Source organism: Anastrepha ludens, chromosome 3, assembly GCF_028408465.1.
Source record: "Anastrepha ludens isolate Willacy chromosome 3, idAnaLude1.1, whole genome shotgun sequence".
NCBI lineage: Eukaryota > Metazoa > Arthropoda > Insecta > Diptera > Tephritidae > Anastrepha > Anastrepha ludens.
In genome coordinates this window covers 44315926-44335653 of record NC_071499.1, presented here as the reverse complement: position 1 = coordinate 44335653, position 19728 = coordinate 44315926, and the positions used below count along the sequence as shown (strand labels likewise).

General features: G+C 37.0%; 1 protein-coding gene across 8 annotated transcripts in view; it reads left to right on the top strand.

The window, feature by feature from the left end:
- LOC128857850 (uncharacterized) overlaps positions 1-16271 on the top strand; it is a 120232-nt gene extending 103961 nt beyond the window's left edge. For 6 of the 8 annotated variants that reach the window (XM_054093635.1, XM_054093637.1, XM_054093636.1 and 3 more), the window contains 7 exons: positions 2405-2513; positions 2608-2731; positions 7287-7422; positions 9025-9081; positions 13951-14215; positions 15084-15544; positions 15626-16271. In XM_054093635.1, coding sequence (XP_053949610.1) covers positions 2405-2513; positions 2608-2731; positions 7287-7422; positions 9025-9081; positions 13951-14215; positions 15084-15544; positions 15626-15744 — 1271 coding nt within the window. In that variant the 3' untranslated portion in view covers positions 15745-16271. The remainder of the gene's footprint in view (positions 1-2404; positions 2514-2607; positions 2732-7286; positions 7423-9024; positions 9082-13950; positions 14216-15083; positions 15545-15625) is intronic. The other 2 variants (XM_054093639.1, XM_054093641.1) reach the window with 1 other exon arrangement.
- Positions 16272-19728: the final 3457 nt, after the last annotated feature.

Below are 19728 nucleotides of genomic sequence, written 5' to 3'. Positions count from 1 at the left end.
TCTGCTAAAAGATTGAAAATCTCACGACAATTCTCACAGAGGCTTTCTGGTCACAGCAACATTCTGGGTCCAAATGGACGATCAGACCACGTAATTCCACGAGTTAAATTTGGCAAAAAGCCTAACGTTATTATAGAACAAAATGGATGGCAGAAAGGTCTAGAATCCACAAACCATTCATATAATTTCTTTACAAATGGGTCGAAAAATGGCGGAAGGCGTAGGACCGACTGTCCGCAGTTTGATCTCCAAAAGTCTCCTTAATTACTGTAGTATATTTCAAGCTGAAATCTATGGCACAACAAAAGCAGCTGAATTGGCACTGGAATTAACTCCTCTTAATACTCGGACAAACATTTTCACTGCAAAGCAATTATGGCGTCTTGGATTAACTCGGAATGCATGCAACACTACAGATCCAAAATGGATGAACTTTGCGGAAATGGGCAAGTCACTTTTCTCTGGATGCCAGCACACAAAGAAATAGAAGGAAATGAGAGAGCTGTTGAGTTCGCGAAGGCAGGTATACACTTGCCGAGGTTGAGCACGTCAGACGTATGCCCATTGCTCTCCTTTCTGAAAACGGAACTCAATGAGGAACTAGCTCTGGAAATGCAGTCGGTATGGGCACACTAAACCGCGTACAAACCTGCCAAAATTATGCTAAGAACTTGGAATATGAAAACTACAAACTTTATTTTATCACTCTCTAGAAAAGACTGCAAAATATTGGTTTGAGTACTGACGGGACGCTGTTCCCACATCACGACGCCAAAATGGTATTAGTTCTGAGCGATGCGTGCAACACATGAAACGAAGCGAATGTTCGGGGTACTTTGGAGCACCTACTTTGCTACTGCCCTGCGCTTTGTAGGATTGAACGAATGTGCCAAGGATCAACATATTTTTCATACTTGAAGGATATGGCTGACAAAAGGCTGACCGGCTTGTTAAACTCGCGAAGACGTGCATTAAGATTTGCATAAAACAATATCTTTGACTCCAAATCCATAACACTGGTAACACAATGGATCTTAGAGGTCTATGGGAGATCTTTTTGCAGATCAGACAGCACTACCTAACCTAACTTTGGTACCACAGCTGTCCACCCCAAAAGAATTTTCCTCACAATATTCCTCATAAAATGGTTCAACATATTTGATAAGGGTAAACTATGGCTGAGTAGTAAAGTACTCTCTCGACGAACAAAACTAACACTCTACAAAGGCTCTCATCATGTCCGTCCTAACGTATGGCGCAGAAGCGTGGGCGATGACAACATCCGATGAAGGGACGCTTGGAGTATTTGAGAGAAAGATTCTACGTAAGATTTTTGAACCTTAGCCGATGGAACGATGAGCTGTATGAGCTTTATGACAACATAGACATAGCGCAGCGAATAAAGATCCAGCGGCTACATTGGCTGGGTCATGTCGTCCGAATGAATACAAACGCTCCGGTTCTGAAAGTATTCGATACGATACCAGTTGGAGGCCTTCCTTCTCCTCTGCGTTGGAAAGATTAAGCGGAGAAGGACTTGGCTTCACTTGGTGTGTCCAATTGGCGCCGGTTAGCACGAGAAAGAAACGATTGGCGCGCTTTGTTAAACTCGGCCAAAATCGCGTGAGCGGTTATCGCGGCAATTAAGAAGAAGAAGAAACTTTGAGCCCAATAATTTAGATGTAAACTTGAAAAACTGTGTACAACATTATTTTTCAGCACTTATTAGGACTTAGGCAGAATATTGATATTTAGAAAAGTATTGATTTTGGGCGTTGGGAATTGCTTGTTGTTCAACGAGTACTAAAACAAATACAAATCTACTTATACACATGGCATATATGTATGTACGTGTGTATAAAACATGAATCAGTATAAGTAAAAATAAGTTTCGCATATCTACTTGCGTGTACAAATGTATGTATGTATGTATGTATGTATGTTCCTATCTGCCTTATAACTCGCCATAACCTGCTCGCTATTGCAACGCCACTGCACTTTAACCCTTCAAACCGCGTGTTGACTTTTTCCAGAGTTTTCCACCACATAACTGCGCTAAACAACTGTACACACTAACACACATGTACACATATGCGTATCTTTGTACGTGCATGTGTAGGTATTTGTTGCAGGGCATTACACTGACTCACTGCTGCCTTTTGTGCAATTGACTCGTTGCGCTGGCCCTTTTACTCCCATTTTCAATGCAAATTATCAACATTAATGAAATTAATAAAACAACGGTGTCGCATGCGCCTACATACTTATGTGGCATATACATTGTTCCTTTTTTGTTTTTGGTTTTTGTTTCTCATTTGCATGCGATTCACAATTTCACTTAATTGAATGCATTTTTTCTCTTTTTTCTGCCTTCTCTCATTGAAATATCTGTGCGAATTTGCAGTTTCATTGGAGGAGTCACAAATTGAGTCGCCACCATTGACGCCGGAAAAGGTGCTCGAATTAATTGAACAGGCCTATCCAAATCCGGTCACACCAGAAGATTTATCTAAGTATGTATGAAATTTTGATTGACATAAAAATGTTGACAATTTGTGTGCCTAATTGTTCACTAATATTTCTTCTTTTCTTTTTAATTTTTCGCAGGGATTATGGCTGGGAGGAGGAAGATGTGCTCTTGGTATTCATGTCACTTAAGGAGCGTGGACTTATCAAGTCGATGGAATACAATTCGTACACAAGAATACATCATGAAGACAAAGAAATTAAGGTAAGTGAAGGGAAGCCTGACTTATTAGTAATTGTTTCTACATTCTGTGTAAAAAGTACCCGGCATAGTTAAATGACATACGATTATGTAAAGAAAAATGTGTTTAACAAAGGCCAAAAAATAAGCAGAATTCACGTAGTGTTTCGAAATAATAGGGAGACATTTTTATATTCCAAAAGACTTTGAAACTATTTTTAAGATGTGCAGGTCTGTGAGCTTTAAAATTTAATAGATTCTGTTGGACGGTTTTGGATTAAAACAAATTATAGAAAACGTTCCTTACTATACGCAAATTATTATAATATAATTAGAAAAAAAAAGTTTTGACACTTTTTTATTGAATTAAATTTTTTTGAAATTTTACTAGAATTTTTTTTATTAAATTAAATTTGTTTAAATATTATTAAAAAAATTTTTATTGAATTAATTACATTTTTTTTATTAAATAATTTTTTTTTTTCCATTTAGTATTTAGTGGACTTAATATACGCAGTTTTTTTTTAAGTGTCAAAAAAGCTTTTTTATTATAATATTATATTAAACTGCGTATATTAAATCCACTAGATATTAAATTGAAAAAAAAAAATGTAATTTAAAAGAAAAAATTTAATAAAGTTTAAAACAATTTAATAATATTTAAAAAAATTTAATTTAATAAAATTTAGTTAATTTTTTGTTTAACAAAAAATTATAAAAAAAAACCTTGTCGAATAGTTTGAGTTGGTGAGGTCAAGGAGAAACAGTTTGTTTGATTTATCATTAAGCTCAAAATTCACACGAAATCCAGTCGGCAAAATGAAAAAGCAAATTAAGTAGTTAATCCGGCAATTATCACGCCAATGGACCTGCTTTTGCGTGTGCTATTGTAAACGACCCTATTGTAAAACCAATATAAAAATTGACGTGGAGTCGCAAATAAATATAAATCTACGACATAGCGACTCGGCAATAGCAACAAATATTTGGGACCCCTTCAAACTCCTTGACGAAAAGCAACTTAGGTACATGCAAAAAACAAGCGAAGAGTGATTGGATGACAGATGAAATCTTACAGGTTATGGATGAACGTCGCAAATGGAAGAATAAAAACAGTGAAATTTACAAAAGATTGCAAAACGATATACGCCGCAAAATTCACTCTGAAAAAAAAAACGATTGGTTAAATAACCAATGGTAAGAAATCGAAAGGCTAGAAGACCTACACAATGACTTCAATCTGCACAAAAAATTTAAAGAAACAATAGGGATACGTAGAAAAAGAAGTCGGTCAGTCATTGTAAACTCACACAACGAAATTGTTTTGAAAACAGATGAGGAAAAAGCTATTTGGGAAAATTATATAAAAACCATTTTCACTGATACTCGTAATAGCAGATCAAACTACTGTACCCTTCACAATTGCTCTCCGGTATTCCGATAAATAAAAATGAAATCAAAAGAGCTATTAAAAATATCAAATGAAGCTACAGGACCTGATCTAATTCCATCTGCAATTCTGAAACTTATAAGCGACGAGAATCTACAACTCCATGTTAAACTTTTCAATCAGTCATATACCCAGCAGATTGGCTGAAATCAACGTTTATTACCCTTACGAAAAAATCGAATGCGAAGTACGGCAGTGAATATAGACTGACAAAATTTACAAAAAAATGCGAAGAAGAAATGGGTGAAATGAAATTTGGTTTCCATGGTGGAATGGGTACTAGAGAAGCTTTATTCTGTGTCCAGATGCTCGTCGAGATGTAGAGATGTACAAAAATATGACACTGTGCAACATGACAAATTGTTCAATATTTTAAGATCTCTGAATATCGATAAAAGGGAAATCCGAGCAATTGAAAATTTATATTACCACCAAGCAGCGCATATTGTAGTTGATGGTGACCGCACTGAAGATATACCGATTTCGAAAGTTCTTTGACAAGGCTGCATACTCTCTCCACTGCTCTTTAATATTTACTCCGAAAGAATATATCAGGAAGCATTCGAAAACATTGATCATGGTATCAAAGTAAATGGCGTCATTATAAATAACATCTGGTACGCCGACAATGGAACTCTACTATGTGACAGCTTGGCTAGCCTTCAAAAACTGGTCGACAAAGTTGCAATGCATAGTCAACTATACGGCCTCAAAATCAACATCAGCAAAACTAAATATCATACATACATCCTTGTTATCAGAAGAAATAAAGGGTGATTTTTTAAGAGCTATAGGAAAGTTTTTCAAAAAAACACACGTTAAATTCAGAAAAATGCATGAAATTTTTATTTAAGTCGATAGTACAGTCCATATAATTTAATGTTTGAAGATTATTTCATGCAAATGTTGACCGCGATATATAAATGCTTTAAGGTTGTCTTCCAATTCGTTAATTGAAGCAGGTTTATCTGAATAGACATGAGCTTTAACATAGCCCCACAAAAAATAATCTAAAGCCGTTATATCGCACGATTTTGGCCAATTGACAGGTCCCGAATGTGAAATAAAATGTTCACCGAACTCGCCTCTCAACAAGTCCATTGTTACGCGTGCCGTGTGGCATGTGGCACCGTCTTGACACATGACATGCAAGTCAAGCTCTTGCATTTTGGGCAAAAAAATTGGATATCATTTCACGGTGTGACCTTTTCTGCTTTTCTGGATACATTGGTAGCTCTTGCAATTCTTCTGGCTGATCTTCACTCCAAAATCGACAATTCTGCTTATTTACGTACCCATTGATCCAAAAATGAGCTTCGTCGCTGAACACAATTTATCGATAAAAAAGTGGATCTTCGGCCAACTTTCCAAGAGCCCATTCACCAGAAATTCTGCGTTGCGGTAGGTCGGTCGTCTTCAATTCTTGCACCAGCTGTATTTTGAAAGGCTTCACACCTAAATCCTTTCGCAACATTTTCCAAGTTGTTGAGTAACAGAGGGCCAATTGCTGCGAACGGCGACGAATCGATAATTGATGGTCATCATCAAGACTGGCCGATACAGCTGCGATATTTTCTTCAGTTCGCACTCTACGTAAGCATGTTGGTGGTTTGATGTCCAATAATGTAAATTTGGTTCTAAATTTAGTCCCAATAGCTCGAATAGCCGCTTCAGTGGGTCGATTAAACTTGCCATAAAATGGAAGAAGCGCGCAAAAAACTTTCTTAACAGAACACGCATTTTTATAATAAAATTCAATGATTTGCAAGCGTTGTTCGTTTGTAAGACGATTCATCGTTAAATTATAGACCAAACCGAAGATGTTTGACAGTGAAACAAAACACGAAACGTGCGTCAGCTGTTTAAACCAACTGTTTAAAAAGATAATAGCCAAAAAATCACCCTTTACATACAACAACACCTATTTAACAATCAACACTGCTCCTGTAGAAAGAGTAAATAAACTTAGATTCCTTGGTTGCCTTCTCAACGAAAACTGGGATGCCTCAACAGAAATAAGATGTCGCATCGAAATGGCAAGATCCGCATTTCTTAAAAATGGCAAAGTCCAAACAGGTCGCGACTTCAATCGTCAACTAAAAATGCGCTTCATAAAATACTATGTATGGTCAATATTGCTATATGGCATGGAAATATGGGCCATACAACTCTCCGACATGAATAGACTGAAAGCATTTGAAATATGGCTTCTCCGGAGAGTGCTCAAGATACCATGGACCAACCACGTTTTTAATGAAGAAGTACTGCGAAGAGTTCATGGCGACAGACAACTAATCAAGTGCATCCAACGACGAAAAACTTCATATATGGGGCTTATTCATGTTGCAATTCATATTGCAGGGCAAGATTGATGGAAGGAGAGGTATCGGGCGCAAGCAGTTTTCTTGAATTAGTTTCAAATATAGTTCAAAATTTAAATTAACAAAAAAAAAAGTTTAAATTTGATTACTTTTAAATTGTATAATCGCTTATATTCGATTGCGAATATCAAATAAAGAGATTGTAAACTAAGCCATAATCAACTAGATAAAGTCGGCCGAGTGGGCCTGTTCAATAAGCTTTGGATGCCAGCAAAGATCAGACAGACACCATAAGTTGCAATCGGATTTCGATCCAACGGTTGTGTCTAATATTACGTAAGCGATGGCCCACTCGTGTATGCCTACGTTCGTTTGTCAACTGTCGTTAAGCCACTCTGTATGAGGACCAGCTACTGGCCTCAGAAATTGAGGAGGCCTCATTGTTGTAGCTGTCACCGAAGGCAAAGAAATAAAATTGGTTAAAGGAGGACTTCATTAGCATAACTGCATTACTCTAAGTCACTCCTTTGCTCTACTACTTCTGCACGTCAGCAGCAAGCCGCTTGATAACGAGCGGCTTAATTTTAGGTAAAAACTTTGAATAGTAAGAAATTAAAATTTATAAATTAAGTTATAATGTTCAAAGCCCCTCTACAACTGGTAGGTTTAGAACTTTTATTCTTATTAAAAAACACTTCTGCTTAATTCTATTCTCTCTTGCGCCTTTCATAGTAGGAATTCCGGAAACTTTTGCACAAATTGTATAATATTTTCCATAATTTTATATTTCATAAATTATTTATTAAAGGTCGTTAAACAAATGCCTACAATCGCTTCGAATAAACAACCCACCATTGCCATCATAACGGCGCAATATTGTGAGAAACTTGCAGTGGATGCCATGTTGGAAAACAAGGAAACATTTGTACGCTATACTACAGTCGGTGAGTTGTCACGCATATCTAACTGCATATTACACACATACATACTAGGGCGGGTCAATTTGCTTTCATTCCTGGCATATTCGGATTTTATATAAAATTAAAAGAAAAGAGAAGTCCATTAAATAAAAGAATTAAATCTGAAATAAATTTTTCGTAACAAAAAACTCCCAAGTATAAAATTCCGAAGGCTTACAAAGCGCAGTTACCGAATTTTGTAGGTATCCATACCAGACATTGCCCATACCAGACATTGAGACTTAGGATTACTTCAAATCCTTTCTGCAGAAGCTGTTTGGAGGATGAGGTGGAACCATCTCAGCACCTGCTTCTCAGCTGCTCTGCTCTCGTCGGGCAAAGATTTAAACATCTGGGCTCTCCCTTTTTTGTTACACCTGCAGATATTGCGGGTTTAAATATCACACGCCTGGTGAAATTCATTAGTAGCTTGAAGCGGTTAATACGAACGTAACTAGCCACTTTTCCACGACTGTCGAAACGACCCGGACTTACACCCGGCCAAGGACTGTCACTCCAGCAGCATTCCCCGTATGTAAGTATGGGGAATGTTTATGCTGCTACAACAACAACAACGTAATTAGCCACTGCTGGTCGTCATTCTCTAATCTAGAGCGCCTTCTACCTTTTTCCACCAATTTGGTTCTTTTCTTCCTCCTGTTTTTTTCCTCCCCAGTATGGTATTACAAGAGACGAATTTTGATTATATGCCCAAGTGGGTCCTTGCGTGGGCAGCCATTTATCCCATCCTATCCTAAATTCCCAAGTTTTTATGAAAAAAAAGCATTCATAGTGCTTTAGTACTTTATCAATCTTCCTATTAACTTCGCATTAACCAAAGATGGCTTCTTATAAAATTTGGGGTGCTCAAAATTGACTTTAAAGTTATGATTTAATGGACTTTTGCTCTAATAATTTTATGTATAAGTGAAATCTGCATACGCCAGTAATGGTATCGGAAACGAATTGATTCGCCCTAATACACGTGTACAAGGTGGCGCAAAATAAATCACCCGATTTTGTATTTGAATAATTTTTTTACGAAATAAAAGAAAAAAATGATTTTGAGTTAATTACTTAGTTTTTGAGTTCCATTGCTTGACTGCTTAAGATGTGCAGTACAGTTTTATAAAAGAATTGTATAATATGGGGTAAATTTTTTTAAAAATCTAGGGTGATTAATTTTGCGCCACCTTATATAATATATATATACATATATATATATATACTTGTAAGTGATGCATTTTTGAAATTCCATGAGTCTTTCAGAACCTTAAATTATTTCTCTAAAATGCATTTACTCTCTTTATCTCTAGTTTTTCTTCCAAACAATTATACAATAATTAACAATCAATAATTACTGAAAATGGTTTTAAATACTAACGAATTGCAAAATTTTTCTTTCTCTTTTTTTCCTATATTACTTAAATTGACCTGACTTTATATCGGCGATATGTCCACTGTCCACTACTTCTCCATTCCCACATGCAATGTCAAAAAAAAAAAAATTTTGACTCCCGAAAAAAATATAACATAAATTTTTGACAAAAAAAAAAAAAATCAAAAAAAAAATTTTTTTTTTATCAGACACCGATCCCAATTTAACAAACACACTCAGAAAATCTAAAAAGAGAAGAAGATTCGGTAAGAAAAAAAATCTATTGTGTTTACTATAACCGCCAATTTCCTTTGTTGTGGTTTATTGTGTTCTTTTGTTGTCCACGTCTGGGTGTTCGGGCTATGTGTAACTACCTTTTTTGCAATATCGTACACATTTCTTATTCATTGTTTTTGTATATTAAATATGAAGGCATACATATATACATACATGCGTGCTGTGAGTTTATCGCCACAAATATAGCTGCACTTGTGCTCACATATTTTTCAATATTCCCAAGATTTTTCATGCAATATTTTTTTCTAACATTTTTATAAAATATATATTAGCTTAAGAAAAACATTATAAAACAAAGTTTAAAACTTTGCCCGAAATCAACAAACATTTGACAAACTAAAAAAAAACTTTTATCGAATTTGTAAATTTTTTAATCACACTTTCTAGAAAGTTTCTGAGTACGCAGTTGAATGAAATTTGAGGTCGTTTAAACATCGCTTTGATTTTTGAGAATTTTTTTATATAAAAAATGTCCAACCTGATAAAAATGAAGTCGTTTAAACATCGCGTTGTTTTTTGAAAATTTTTTTAAAATACGATATTGAGCATTTTTCCATATAAGAGAAGTCGTTTAGACTTCGCGTTGATTTTTGAGAATTTTTTTTAAATACGATATTGAGAATTTTTCCATATAAGAAATTTCCAGACGGAAAAATTTGATGTCGTTTAAACATTGCGTTGATTTTGGAAAATTTTTTTAAATACAATATTGAGCTTTTTTCCATATAAGAGATTTCCAAACGAAAATATTTGAAGTCGTTTAAACATCGCGTTGATTTTTGACAATTTTTTTTAAATACGATATTGAGCATATTTTCGTATAAAAGATTTCCAAACGGACAAATTTGAAGTCGTTTAAACATCGCGTTGATTTTTGACAATTTTTTTCTTAAATACGATATTGATCATTTTTCCATACAAGAGATTTCTAAACGGATAAATTTGAAGTCGTTTAAACATCACTTTCATTTTTGACAATTTTTTTCAAGGCACTTTTTGAGCGACTTCAAATTTACGCTTTATTACACTAAAATTTACTGAGCTACGAACGGGCATTCCTAAAAGTTGCACACATTTTTTTAAATTTTTTAAATTTATTTGAAGTTTTCATAAAATTTGGAGCCTTGATTTGCAAGTTTTTTATTATGCAGTAAGCTCTATTTCTATAAAAAATTACCGAAAGAATTTAGCATGAAAAATTTTGCAAATATTGATAAAAATATAAAGTGACTTCATTATATGAGCACCAGTGTATATACATGCGTTAAAATTAATACGAAAGTAAGATTAAACTTTGTGTGCCTACAAAAATGAGTTTTTGATTAAAATCTTTAAACAATAGTATCAACGCGTATGTATGCGAATATGTATTGCTGTATATCCCATAAATCACAATCACCCTGCACATTTAAAACACATTAGGAATAATCTCACTCAAACATGTTGAATTGTGCTTCAAAAATTTCATTAAAACTTGCCAGCCAAGCTCTTCAAATATCTGCGTGCTCATCAGCTTTTTGTGGCCTGCCATTGCGGCTTAAATTTCATCAATTGTTGACAATAGAGATCAGGCATTTCATTTGATCAGAAGCCAGCAGCTCTTAATGTATTATTTATTCTCTTTTCCAGCCCATCGTACTTTGTATCAATACCGGCTTTGCTATTTTTATTCGCTTTAAAAATTTCATTTTATTCAAATTTTACTTCAGCTAAGGTTCACATTTGGAAATGTTTCACTAATAACTTAGGTCTATACGGTTTTTTTTTGTCTTTTTATATGGGACTCAGATGCAGTTTTGCACAGTTCAGAGTTCAAAAAGTGCCTATCACGGCATTAGGGGGTAAAGACCCATTTTTTCGTGGGTGAGTTAGAGTTCATATTGTCTTCGCACTTACAGCGACCGTAGTCTACAGCGGCGAGTGCCGTAATCACTAAACCAACTCTTCTCCCCGTCTGGGGAGACATCCTTTCCGGGAGTATTTCCTGCATTACTTTGGGAGGGCCCAGAACGGCATCCGAGAGCCATCTGCCACAACTAAAAACGTTTGTTCGGCGTCATCGCTCGGCGCTTTGCCGTATATGCACTTGGGATCGCCTACCTTGCCAATGCGGTAGAGGTATCTCCGGATGTATCCATAGCTCAAGAGCAACTGAGTTAAGAAGTATTTAACTTCCTTGAAGTTCCTTTCGCCTCATTTGCCTACTGATGGAATAAGTTTTGTCGTCCATCTGCCACTCGGTTCAATGTCCCATCGACCTTGTCACCGCATCATGGTTTGGCATTTCCGTTCCGCGACGCTAGTGATGACGTGTTTATTCTTGGAGTCCCACACATCCATTCGTTCCCAGGCCATGAGGTCGTCGGTTATCTCCCTGCTGTTCATAAAGACTGCAGCGCCAGAAACCGTGCGGTAGGCTGAGACAGGTCTGAGTCCCACTGTTCGTTGCGCAGCCTTCATGGCTTTGGCCTTGGCTCTGGAGTTTACTTCGCTGTCGTACAGGAGAATTGAATTTGTGACCGCCATGATTAGCCTTTCTTTGCTCTAGGCTGGCCTACCGAGAGTAAAAACCCTTTGAATTCAATTTACCCTGGAGAATTCAACTTACACTCAAATTAAAACTTGATTTTTATGCTATATTAACCAAGTACAAACACAAGCATAGAGAACTTTCAGTAAAATGAGGTTAATCCTTTAAGGTCCAGTGATTACGATCGAAATGGAAATTATTTTCCGCTAAGCTCATAAAAGTGACTGCTTAAGGGTTCTTGGCGTCGCTCATTACAATTCATACGGTGCTAATATAGTTTTTCAAAATCGGCGACTTGAAAAATCTCTGAACCAACCATAGCTCAACTTTTTGATTTCGCGTTCACCATATTGAATCGAATATAAAATAGTAATAATTGCGTAGGCACCCACAAATAGAGTTTCCTTTGTATCCAGCTTTTTTGAAGTATTTGAAAGCTGCTCAGTGGTAAAAGTTTACTTCACCTGCAATGTTGTGATTATTTCTGTGCTGGTCAGCAATTCGTTGAATGATTTCATTTTACGTTTAATAATTCGAGCTAAATTTTTCACAAGCCAAACTTCAAATGATTTTCTAGAAACTGCATTATGTCCGTAAAAAGTAAGAAATATTTTTTTATATTTTTATATTTTAGTAAGAAAGCCAAATGTGGCAAGAATGTTTCAGATTTTCAATGCAAATAAATTTCCATCAAATGATACGGTGGCTTAATTTGAATCTTCCTAATATCACTTTTCAAACGTCATGCAGTGTTATCAGATGCCAAGAATATTACAAGAGGTTATTGAAGATGTGTTAGTGAGCGCTTAGCGTTGTAGAAATGTCATACAGTGTCTACCATCTAGAATTCAGTAAGCCTTGCCTATGTTGGGATACGACCCTTGAAAATACCCAGATTATTAGCCTCTGAAATTTCGATTGCCGAGCAGTTAAGGGTTAGCTCTTCGGCTATTTTGTTACCTTCAGTAATAATGTATATTTTGATGTCTGTTTTCCAAATAAAAATGCCTTTATGACTATGAGCCAACTCCTTTTGTGCTCTCGGCAGTGCTTTATCAGTCTCGAAATTAACGTTTTTCAGCCAAGATCCGTTTTTTTGCCTGCCTCTCCGAAGCAAAGTATGGCTATTAGTTCTGGTTCATTCCGAGTTCAAGTGCAGGATTCTCTTATATATAGGTTTTTTCAATCTATTCATTCTTGTGTGAAAGTTTTTATCAAAGAGGATCGTACATTCTTACCAGAGAAGAAGGTTTAATAGCCTGAAGATACATTGGGAAGCATTATTCTTAATGAAGATGTCTATCGCAGCAGACTACAGATGACTTTCAAAGGCTTCAGTGGATATTTTAGAAGTTGGAGCAATCGGCCTCACACATGATTTCTGGCAAGTTTATTCTTTTAATCATCTTCTTCGTTTGAAGAACTCGCAGTTTGCAACGGCACCTGGCGCGAAACTCTTCCATCTCAACCGCCGCTTTATCGTTTGATTTTGTCGTAATTTATTTATTTACGTGGGATTAGAATTTTACTCGACGGTCTTTGCCGCATGAGTTTTTGCGCGTATGAATCATAAAATTATAAATATACAATATATTTTTCTATTAAATAAAATACACCAAGCTCACACAACAGCTTAATTCAAGAAGCTTTATACCACTTTATGTAGTACTGCCGAACTTTAAAAGTTGCATATTGAAGACACAGTTCCTTTCTCGTCTCGAATCGCATTTGAAAAGGAGTGGCTACTACTCTACGGACTACTCCCGAGCTTTAAAAGTTGCAGATTGAAGGCACAGCTCCTTCCTCGTCTCGAACTGCACTTGAAGAGTAATGGACAAATTTCAATCCTCTTCATTTCTTCGAAAATCCTATAAATTTTATCCTGACAGTCAAAGCTGAAATGTATACTTCGAAAGCGTTGAGAGATTACGTATTGTTCCGTCAGTGTATCTTATGTAAAGTCACATAGTTTTAACTACATATTTTCACAGCTGTCATCTGTCATCTGTCAGCTGTCATTCTGCTAGCGAAAATATAAGAAATAAATTATAAAATACGCTTTAAATTTACATCGACTTTTTTCCGTTCTTTTGCATTCACTATCCATTTAATGTTTTAATGAGTGAGGTCATTCATTCACTGTTCTTGTTTTTCACATTTCACTTTCCTCATTTCAATTCACCGACTCACTGTTTTATTGTAAATTTGCCCATTCAATCACACTTAATTCACTCACCATGCTGAATATCGGTGCGCGAGTCATCTACAATGAGATCCTTTAAATAAATTGAAACTCTCTTATCATCAGGCGAATCGAATGTCTACACCTTGGGCAACATTGGCGCTCATCGCATCGTCAGCACGAAATTACCTTCGGTTGGCAGCACCCGCGAAGCTATGACCGCTACAGGCAATACAACGACACGTTTGCTTGGCACATTCCAGAAGGTCGACTACGTATTCATAGTGGGCGTGGCCGGTGGCGTACCACATTATACGGATTTCAAAAAGCATGTACGTCTAGGTGATGTGGTCATTTCGTATGTGGATAAACAGCGTGCGCTATTGAGCAAGTGAGTAAGAGGCAAGATTGGCAGAATATTGTAAGGCGAAAAAAGAAAATTCTAAACTTAAGGGGGTATTATAGTCTAGAAATTTGAAAAAATAGAAAATTTTTTTTTCAAAATTCGATAGATTAAGTATACAAAAATATTTCCCTAAAAGGATTTTTCAAAATTCGAATTATTTTCGAAGTTACAACTACTTTAGTGACGCGACAGCCAGACTGATTTGAGCGGACGGCGAACTTTAAACGTGTTTTTCTCGAAACTACTTCTTTCGATACGGTCGGCATGATATCTCAAGTTCTAATCAACCGATTTTCTTGAAATTTATCATGAATATTCTTTAAATATATCTCTATCGGATGACGCACGAAAAACTGGAAATTTCAATTTTTTAATATGTGTAAGCTTAAAAATTAGGGGAAAATCGACCTCAATTTTTGAGTAGCCGCCATTTTATGAAAAAAAAAATTTTCCCCTTTTTTCTGCATCATATGATAATGACATTCATATTAATTAAGAATTTGTCATTTTTTTTTTCAAATGACCACAAGGGCAGAAATCGTGACGACGAGGGTACCCTTCCATTTCAAGGACGCATAATTCCATGAAATGTTTTTTTTTAATTCATTTTGTGTGCTCTTAATATATAAATAAATAAATGATAAAAAAAATGGATAGTAAAAATATCAATAGTTTTTTTTTATTCACCGTCAAAAAATGCTCGAAGTTCGGGCCTCTAGACTAGAATACCCCTTTAAAATTAAAATTACAATTCACAAAAATTATTATATGTAAATATATTCGAAAAAAAAGAGAAATTATTCTATTTGTATTCCTAATGGTTTTAATATTCTCTTCAAACGTATCGCCACAGAAATGAGAAGCCCTACGTTTATGTCTACAAGAGTGGTGAAGATGTGAAGACCTATTTCCCGATCAATGACTCCCTGCAGCAAATCGCTGAAGGCTTGCAGGCCAACATGGAAGTGAAGCGTCCGTGGGATACTTATCTGCGCGAAGGATTGTCATCGCTGATGCAGAAAACAGAAAGTGACTTTAATCGCCCTGCCGCCAACACAGATAAGCTTTTCATGAATATCGGCAACAATGAGGTAATCGAGGTGGCACACCCGATCGCCACCGACACCGTCGACGGTGTGCCACGGTCCCGCTTACATCTTGGGCCCATTGGGTCGGGCCGTGATCTGGTGCGTAGCGATAATTCGCGCATGGATTTCGCAAAGAAATATGGTTTGCTCGCCACAGATGTGGAAATGAGTTCAGTGCTGGACAGCATTATTGGCAATTGCAGAGAGAGCTTCATATTGGTGAAAGGTAAGTGCGAGTTGCAATCAAAAAGTGAAAAGAAAAGTGGAGCAAGTTGAAAACTAATATTTTTTGTCAACATCTCTTCAGGTATTTCCGACTACAAGGATGGCATGTCGACACGAAAATGGCAGAACTTTGCTTCGCTGGCGGCCGCAGCTGTGGTGAAATCGGTGATTTGTGGCATGGATGCGCCCACAAATGTTTAATTAGCAAGCATTTAAAAATATTCTATTATTACATAAATATTATTAATATACTATAGCGCAAAGTAAATTATTTTAAAGCTATGCACGGCTATGCATAACAGCTAATTGTGTAAAATGTTAAGAAAAAAAAGAAAAGTGAACGCATTTAGATTTCTTTATACTGACAATGAGACATAAAAACATATATACGACAAATATTAATCCTTACATACAATCACAATAAAAAATATCTGCAAGAATACCGATTTATACTAAATAACTCTTTGAGATTTACTAAAGTTACAAACCAAAAAAATAGAAGCCTTTTGCTGAAGCACATTTCTTATTATTTATTTTAACTTTTTTTGTGGAAAGTCATTTTTCCATATGTCTTTATTGCAATTTATGTTGATAATCGGACTTTCGATAAGATGATGAAAAGTGGTAATAAAATTGTGTCCTTGTTTTTTGTAATGATTTTTGTTATATTTTATTGAATTGTTAATTTTTGTATTGCAATAAATAATTACTCATAGTACTCAAAACCATTCGAAAGAGTTTTTTTCTGCTAATTTCAAAAGTGAGACTCAGAATATGAAAAGTGTGAAGCGATTACTGATGGTGGGGTTGAAGCGGTGGCGCAAATTTGTTTTTGAATAGCTTAAAAAAACATTATTTTTAGTGATGCAAGTCTTTATTTTGAGCTTTACACCCTCCTTGGCTTGCCTGTTTGTAAACTACAGCTATCCAGTTCTCAAGTGTCAAATATGGTATGATTTGGATATCATTATCATCATCATTCCTCTCCGTTGCGGAGCATAGGGCCGTGTGGAATTTTTAGTCACCCATCGGACGCGTCCCCGGGTGGTGGGTGGTGGAAAGCTCGACAGATATACAGGACAGGTTGGAAATAAAATACCACTCGCGGACCAAAACTATAAACCAAGCAGCGTCTTTCTTATAAAGGGTGATTTTTTAGCTATTATCTTTTTAAACAGTTGGTTTAAACAGCTGACGCACGTTTCGTGTTTTGTTTCACTGTCAAACATCTTCGGTTTGGTCTATAATTTAACCATTAATCGTCTTACAAACGAACAACGCTTGCAAATCATTGAATTTTATTATAAAAATGCGTGTTCTGTTAAGAAAGTTTATCGCGCGCTTCTTCCATTTTATGGTCACTTTAATCGACCCACTGAAGCGGCTATTCGAGCTATTGTGACTAAATTTAGAACCAAATTTATATTATTGGGCATCAAACCACCAAATCGCTTACGTAGAGTGCGAACTGAAGAAAATATCGCAGCTGTATTGACTAGTGTTAATGATGACCACCAATTATCGATTCGTCGCCGTTCGCAGCAATTGGTCCTCTGTTACTCAACAACGTGGAAAAGTTTGCGAAAGGATTTAGGTGTGAAGCCTTTCGAAATACTGCTGGTGCAAGAATTGAAGACGACCGACCTACCGCAACGCAGAATTTTTGGTGAATGGGCTCTTGGAGAGTTGGCCGAAGACCCACTTTTTTATCGAAAAATTTTGTTCAGCGACGAAGCACATTCTTGGATCAATGGGTACATAAATAAGCAGAATTGTCGATTTTGGAGTGAAGATCAGCCAGAAGAATTACCAATGCATCCAGAAAGTTTGGTGCGGTTTATGGGCTGGAGGTATCATTGGACCGTACTTCTTCAAAGATGCTGCGAATCGTAACGTAACTGTGAATAGTGAGCGTTACCGTGAAATGATATCCAACTTTTTTTTGCCCAAAATGCAAGAGCTTGACTTGCATGTCATGTGGTTTCAGCAAGACGGTGCCACATGCCACACAGCACGCGTAACAATGGACTTGTTGAGAGACGACTTCGGTGAACATTTTTGTGGGGCTGTGTTAAAGCTCATGTCTATTCAGACAAGCCTGCTTGAATTCAGGCATTGGAAGACAACATTAAAGCATTTATATGTGAGATACCGGCCGAAACATTGCAAAGAGTATGCCAAAATTGGACTAAGCGGATGGAGCATTTGAAGCGCAGTCGCGGTCAACATTTGCATGAAATAATCTTTACAATAAATTATATGGACTGTACTATCGATTTAAATAAAAATTGCATGCATTTTTCTGAATTTTACTTGCGTTTTTTTGAAAAACTTTCCTATAGCTCTTAAAAAATCACCCTTTATTAAGCGGCTGAAACCAGCGTCTGACTAGTAACGAGCGGCTGCCAACAAATAGCTGATGCCGCAAACTAAATTCAAGGCGGCAATCCCATCGCGAGAATAGGAACCTTAGGCTAACAACCTACTGTCTCCGAAATCAAATTGTTACAGAAACCAAATGATTAGGTTTTACAAAAATGTCGTGCAAAACGGCCCACGGGGATTTGTTATTGGCTTCGGCAACCGTAGCTGAATGGGTTGGTGCGTGACTACTATTCGGAATGCCGAGAGAACGCTGGTTCAAATCTCGGAGAAACACCAAAATGAAGAACAAGTTTTTTTAATAGCGGCAGGCAATGGCAAACCTCCGAGTGTATTTTTGCCATGAAAAGATTTGTCGAACTCTCCAAAATACGCCTCTGTCTCGGCAATGACTTCCTCGTTTGAACTAAATGTCTTTCCCGCGAGCCGTTTCTTCATGTTGGAGAACAAGAAAAAGTCGCAGGGAGCCAGATCGGATGAATACGGTGGGCTGCGGAAGCAATTCATAACGCAATTCATATAGTTGGGCTGCGACAATTCCGGTTGAATGTGCTGGTGCATTATCGTGGTGAAACAGCACTTTCTTTTTCGCCTAATGCGGCCGTGTCTCCTTCAATTTCATGTGTAAGCGGTCCACTAACTTACTGCAGTATTGTCCAGTAATCGTTCTTACTTTTTCTAAAAAATCCCTGAGGATGAAGCCGTTCACATCCCAAGCAATCGTCGCCATGATCTTTCCGGCCAATGTGACTGCATTCGCCTTCTTTGGCACAGATTCACCGGGAGAAATACACTGTTTTGATTGTTGCTTAGTTTCTGGTGTGTAATGATGAATCCAAGTTTCATCAACGATGACAACTCGACGCAAAAATTCCTTCGGATCTCACTTAAATTGCTCCAAACACTGCTTTCAAGCCGCATCCGCTTGTTGTTGTTGCTTGTGAGCGAACGCGGCACCTATCGGGCCGACAATTTTTTCATCGCGAACTTATCATGTAAAATATTAATTGCCGTTCCGGGCGAAACACCTGTGGCCTCTGTTACTTCGCGCACTTTCGTTCGTCGATCAGCGAGAATCGTGTCGTGGACTTTTTGAATGATTTCTTCGACAACCGCGTCTGCCGGGCGCCCTGGCCACTGCTCATCAAAAATGGATGTTCGCCCGCTTTAAAATTCGTTGAACTAATATCTAACTGTGATCATAGATGGCGAAGCGTCCCCATAGACAGCACCCAACTTTGCGTTTATCTCCTTTCATTTTTCCATCTAAAAAACAAAAAGTGAATTATCGCAGTACCATCTTAGCGAAAATCACGAAACACGCCCTACTCGAATAGCTGCCAAATCCAAAGTAACTAACTTCAATCAGTCTGAAATTTGTTTCGTCGTCGTTGGATAGATGGCTGCACACGATGTTAACCCCAACTTCCCTCAGGATCCCCCTCTGTCACCAAACACGGGTGCTTATTGAAACGCCCTCGTAGATGGAGAGACCTGACAACGGGCCAAATTAGCAAAACCTTATGGCGACCCTACAACCTCAAACAAACGTCATTTGTCACATTGATTGGAAATATATCCGCCAGTTTTAGTATAATCAAAACTTTTTCTGCAAATGTGGCTGTGTGTACGGTTAAAGTTATAACAGTAATAGTAGGTGCATAACGCAATGCTGGGAACCAACTTAATGAAGCTTCTTACCGTTAAATAAGCTTTATTTACAATATCGAAGCTTTTATTATAAAAAAGTTTTATCAGCGAGCTTTAACTTACAGTGGCACCAAAACGAGTGCGTACCCACAT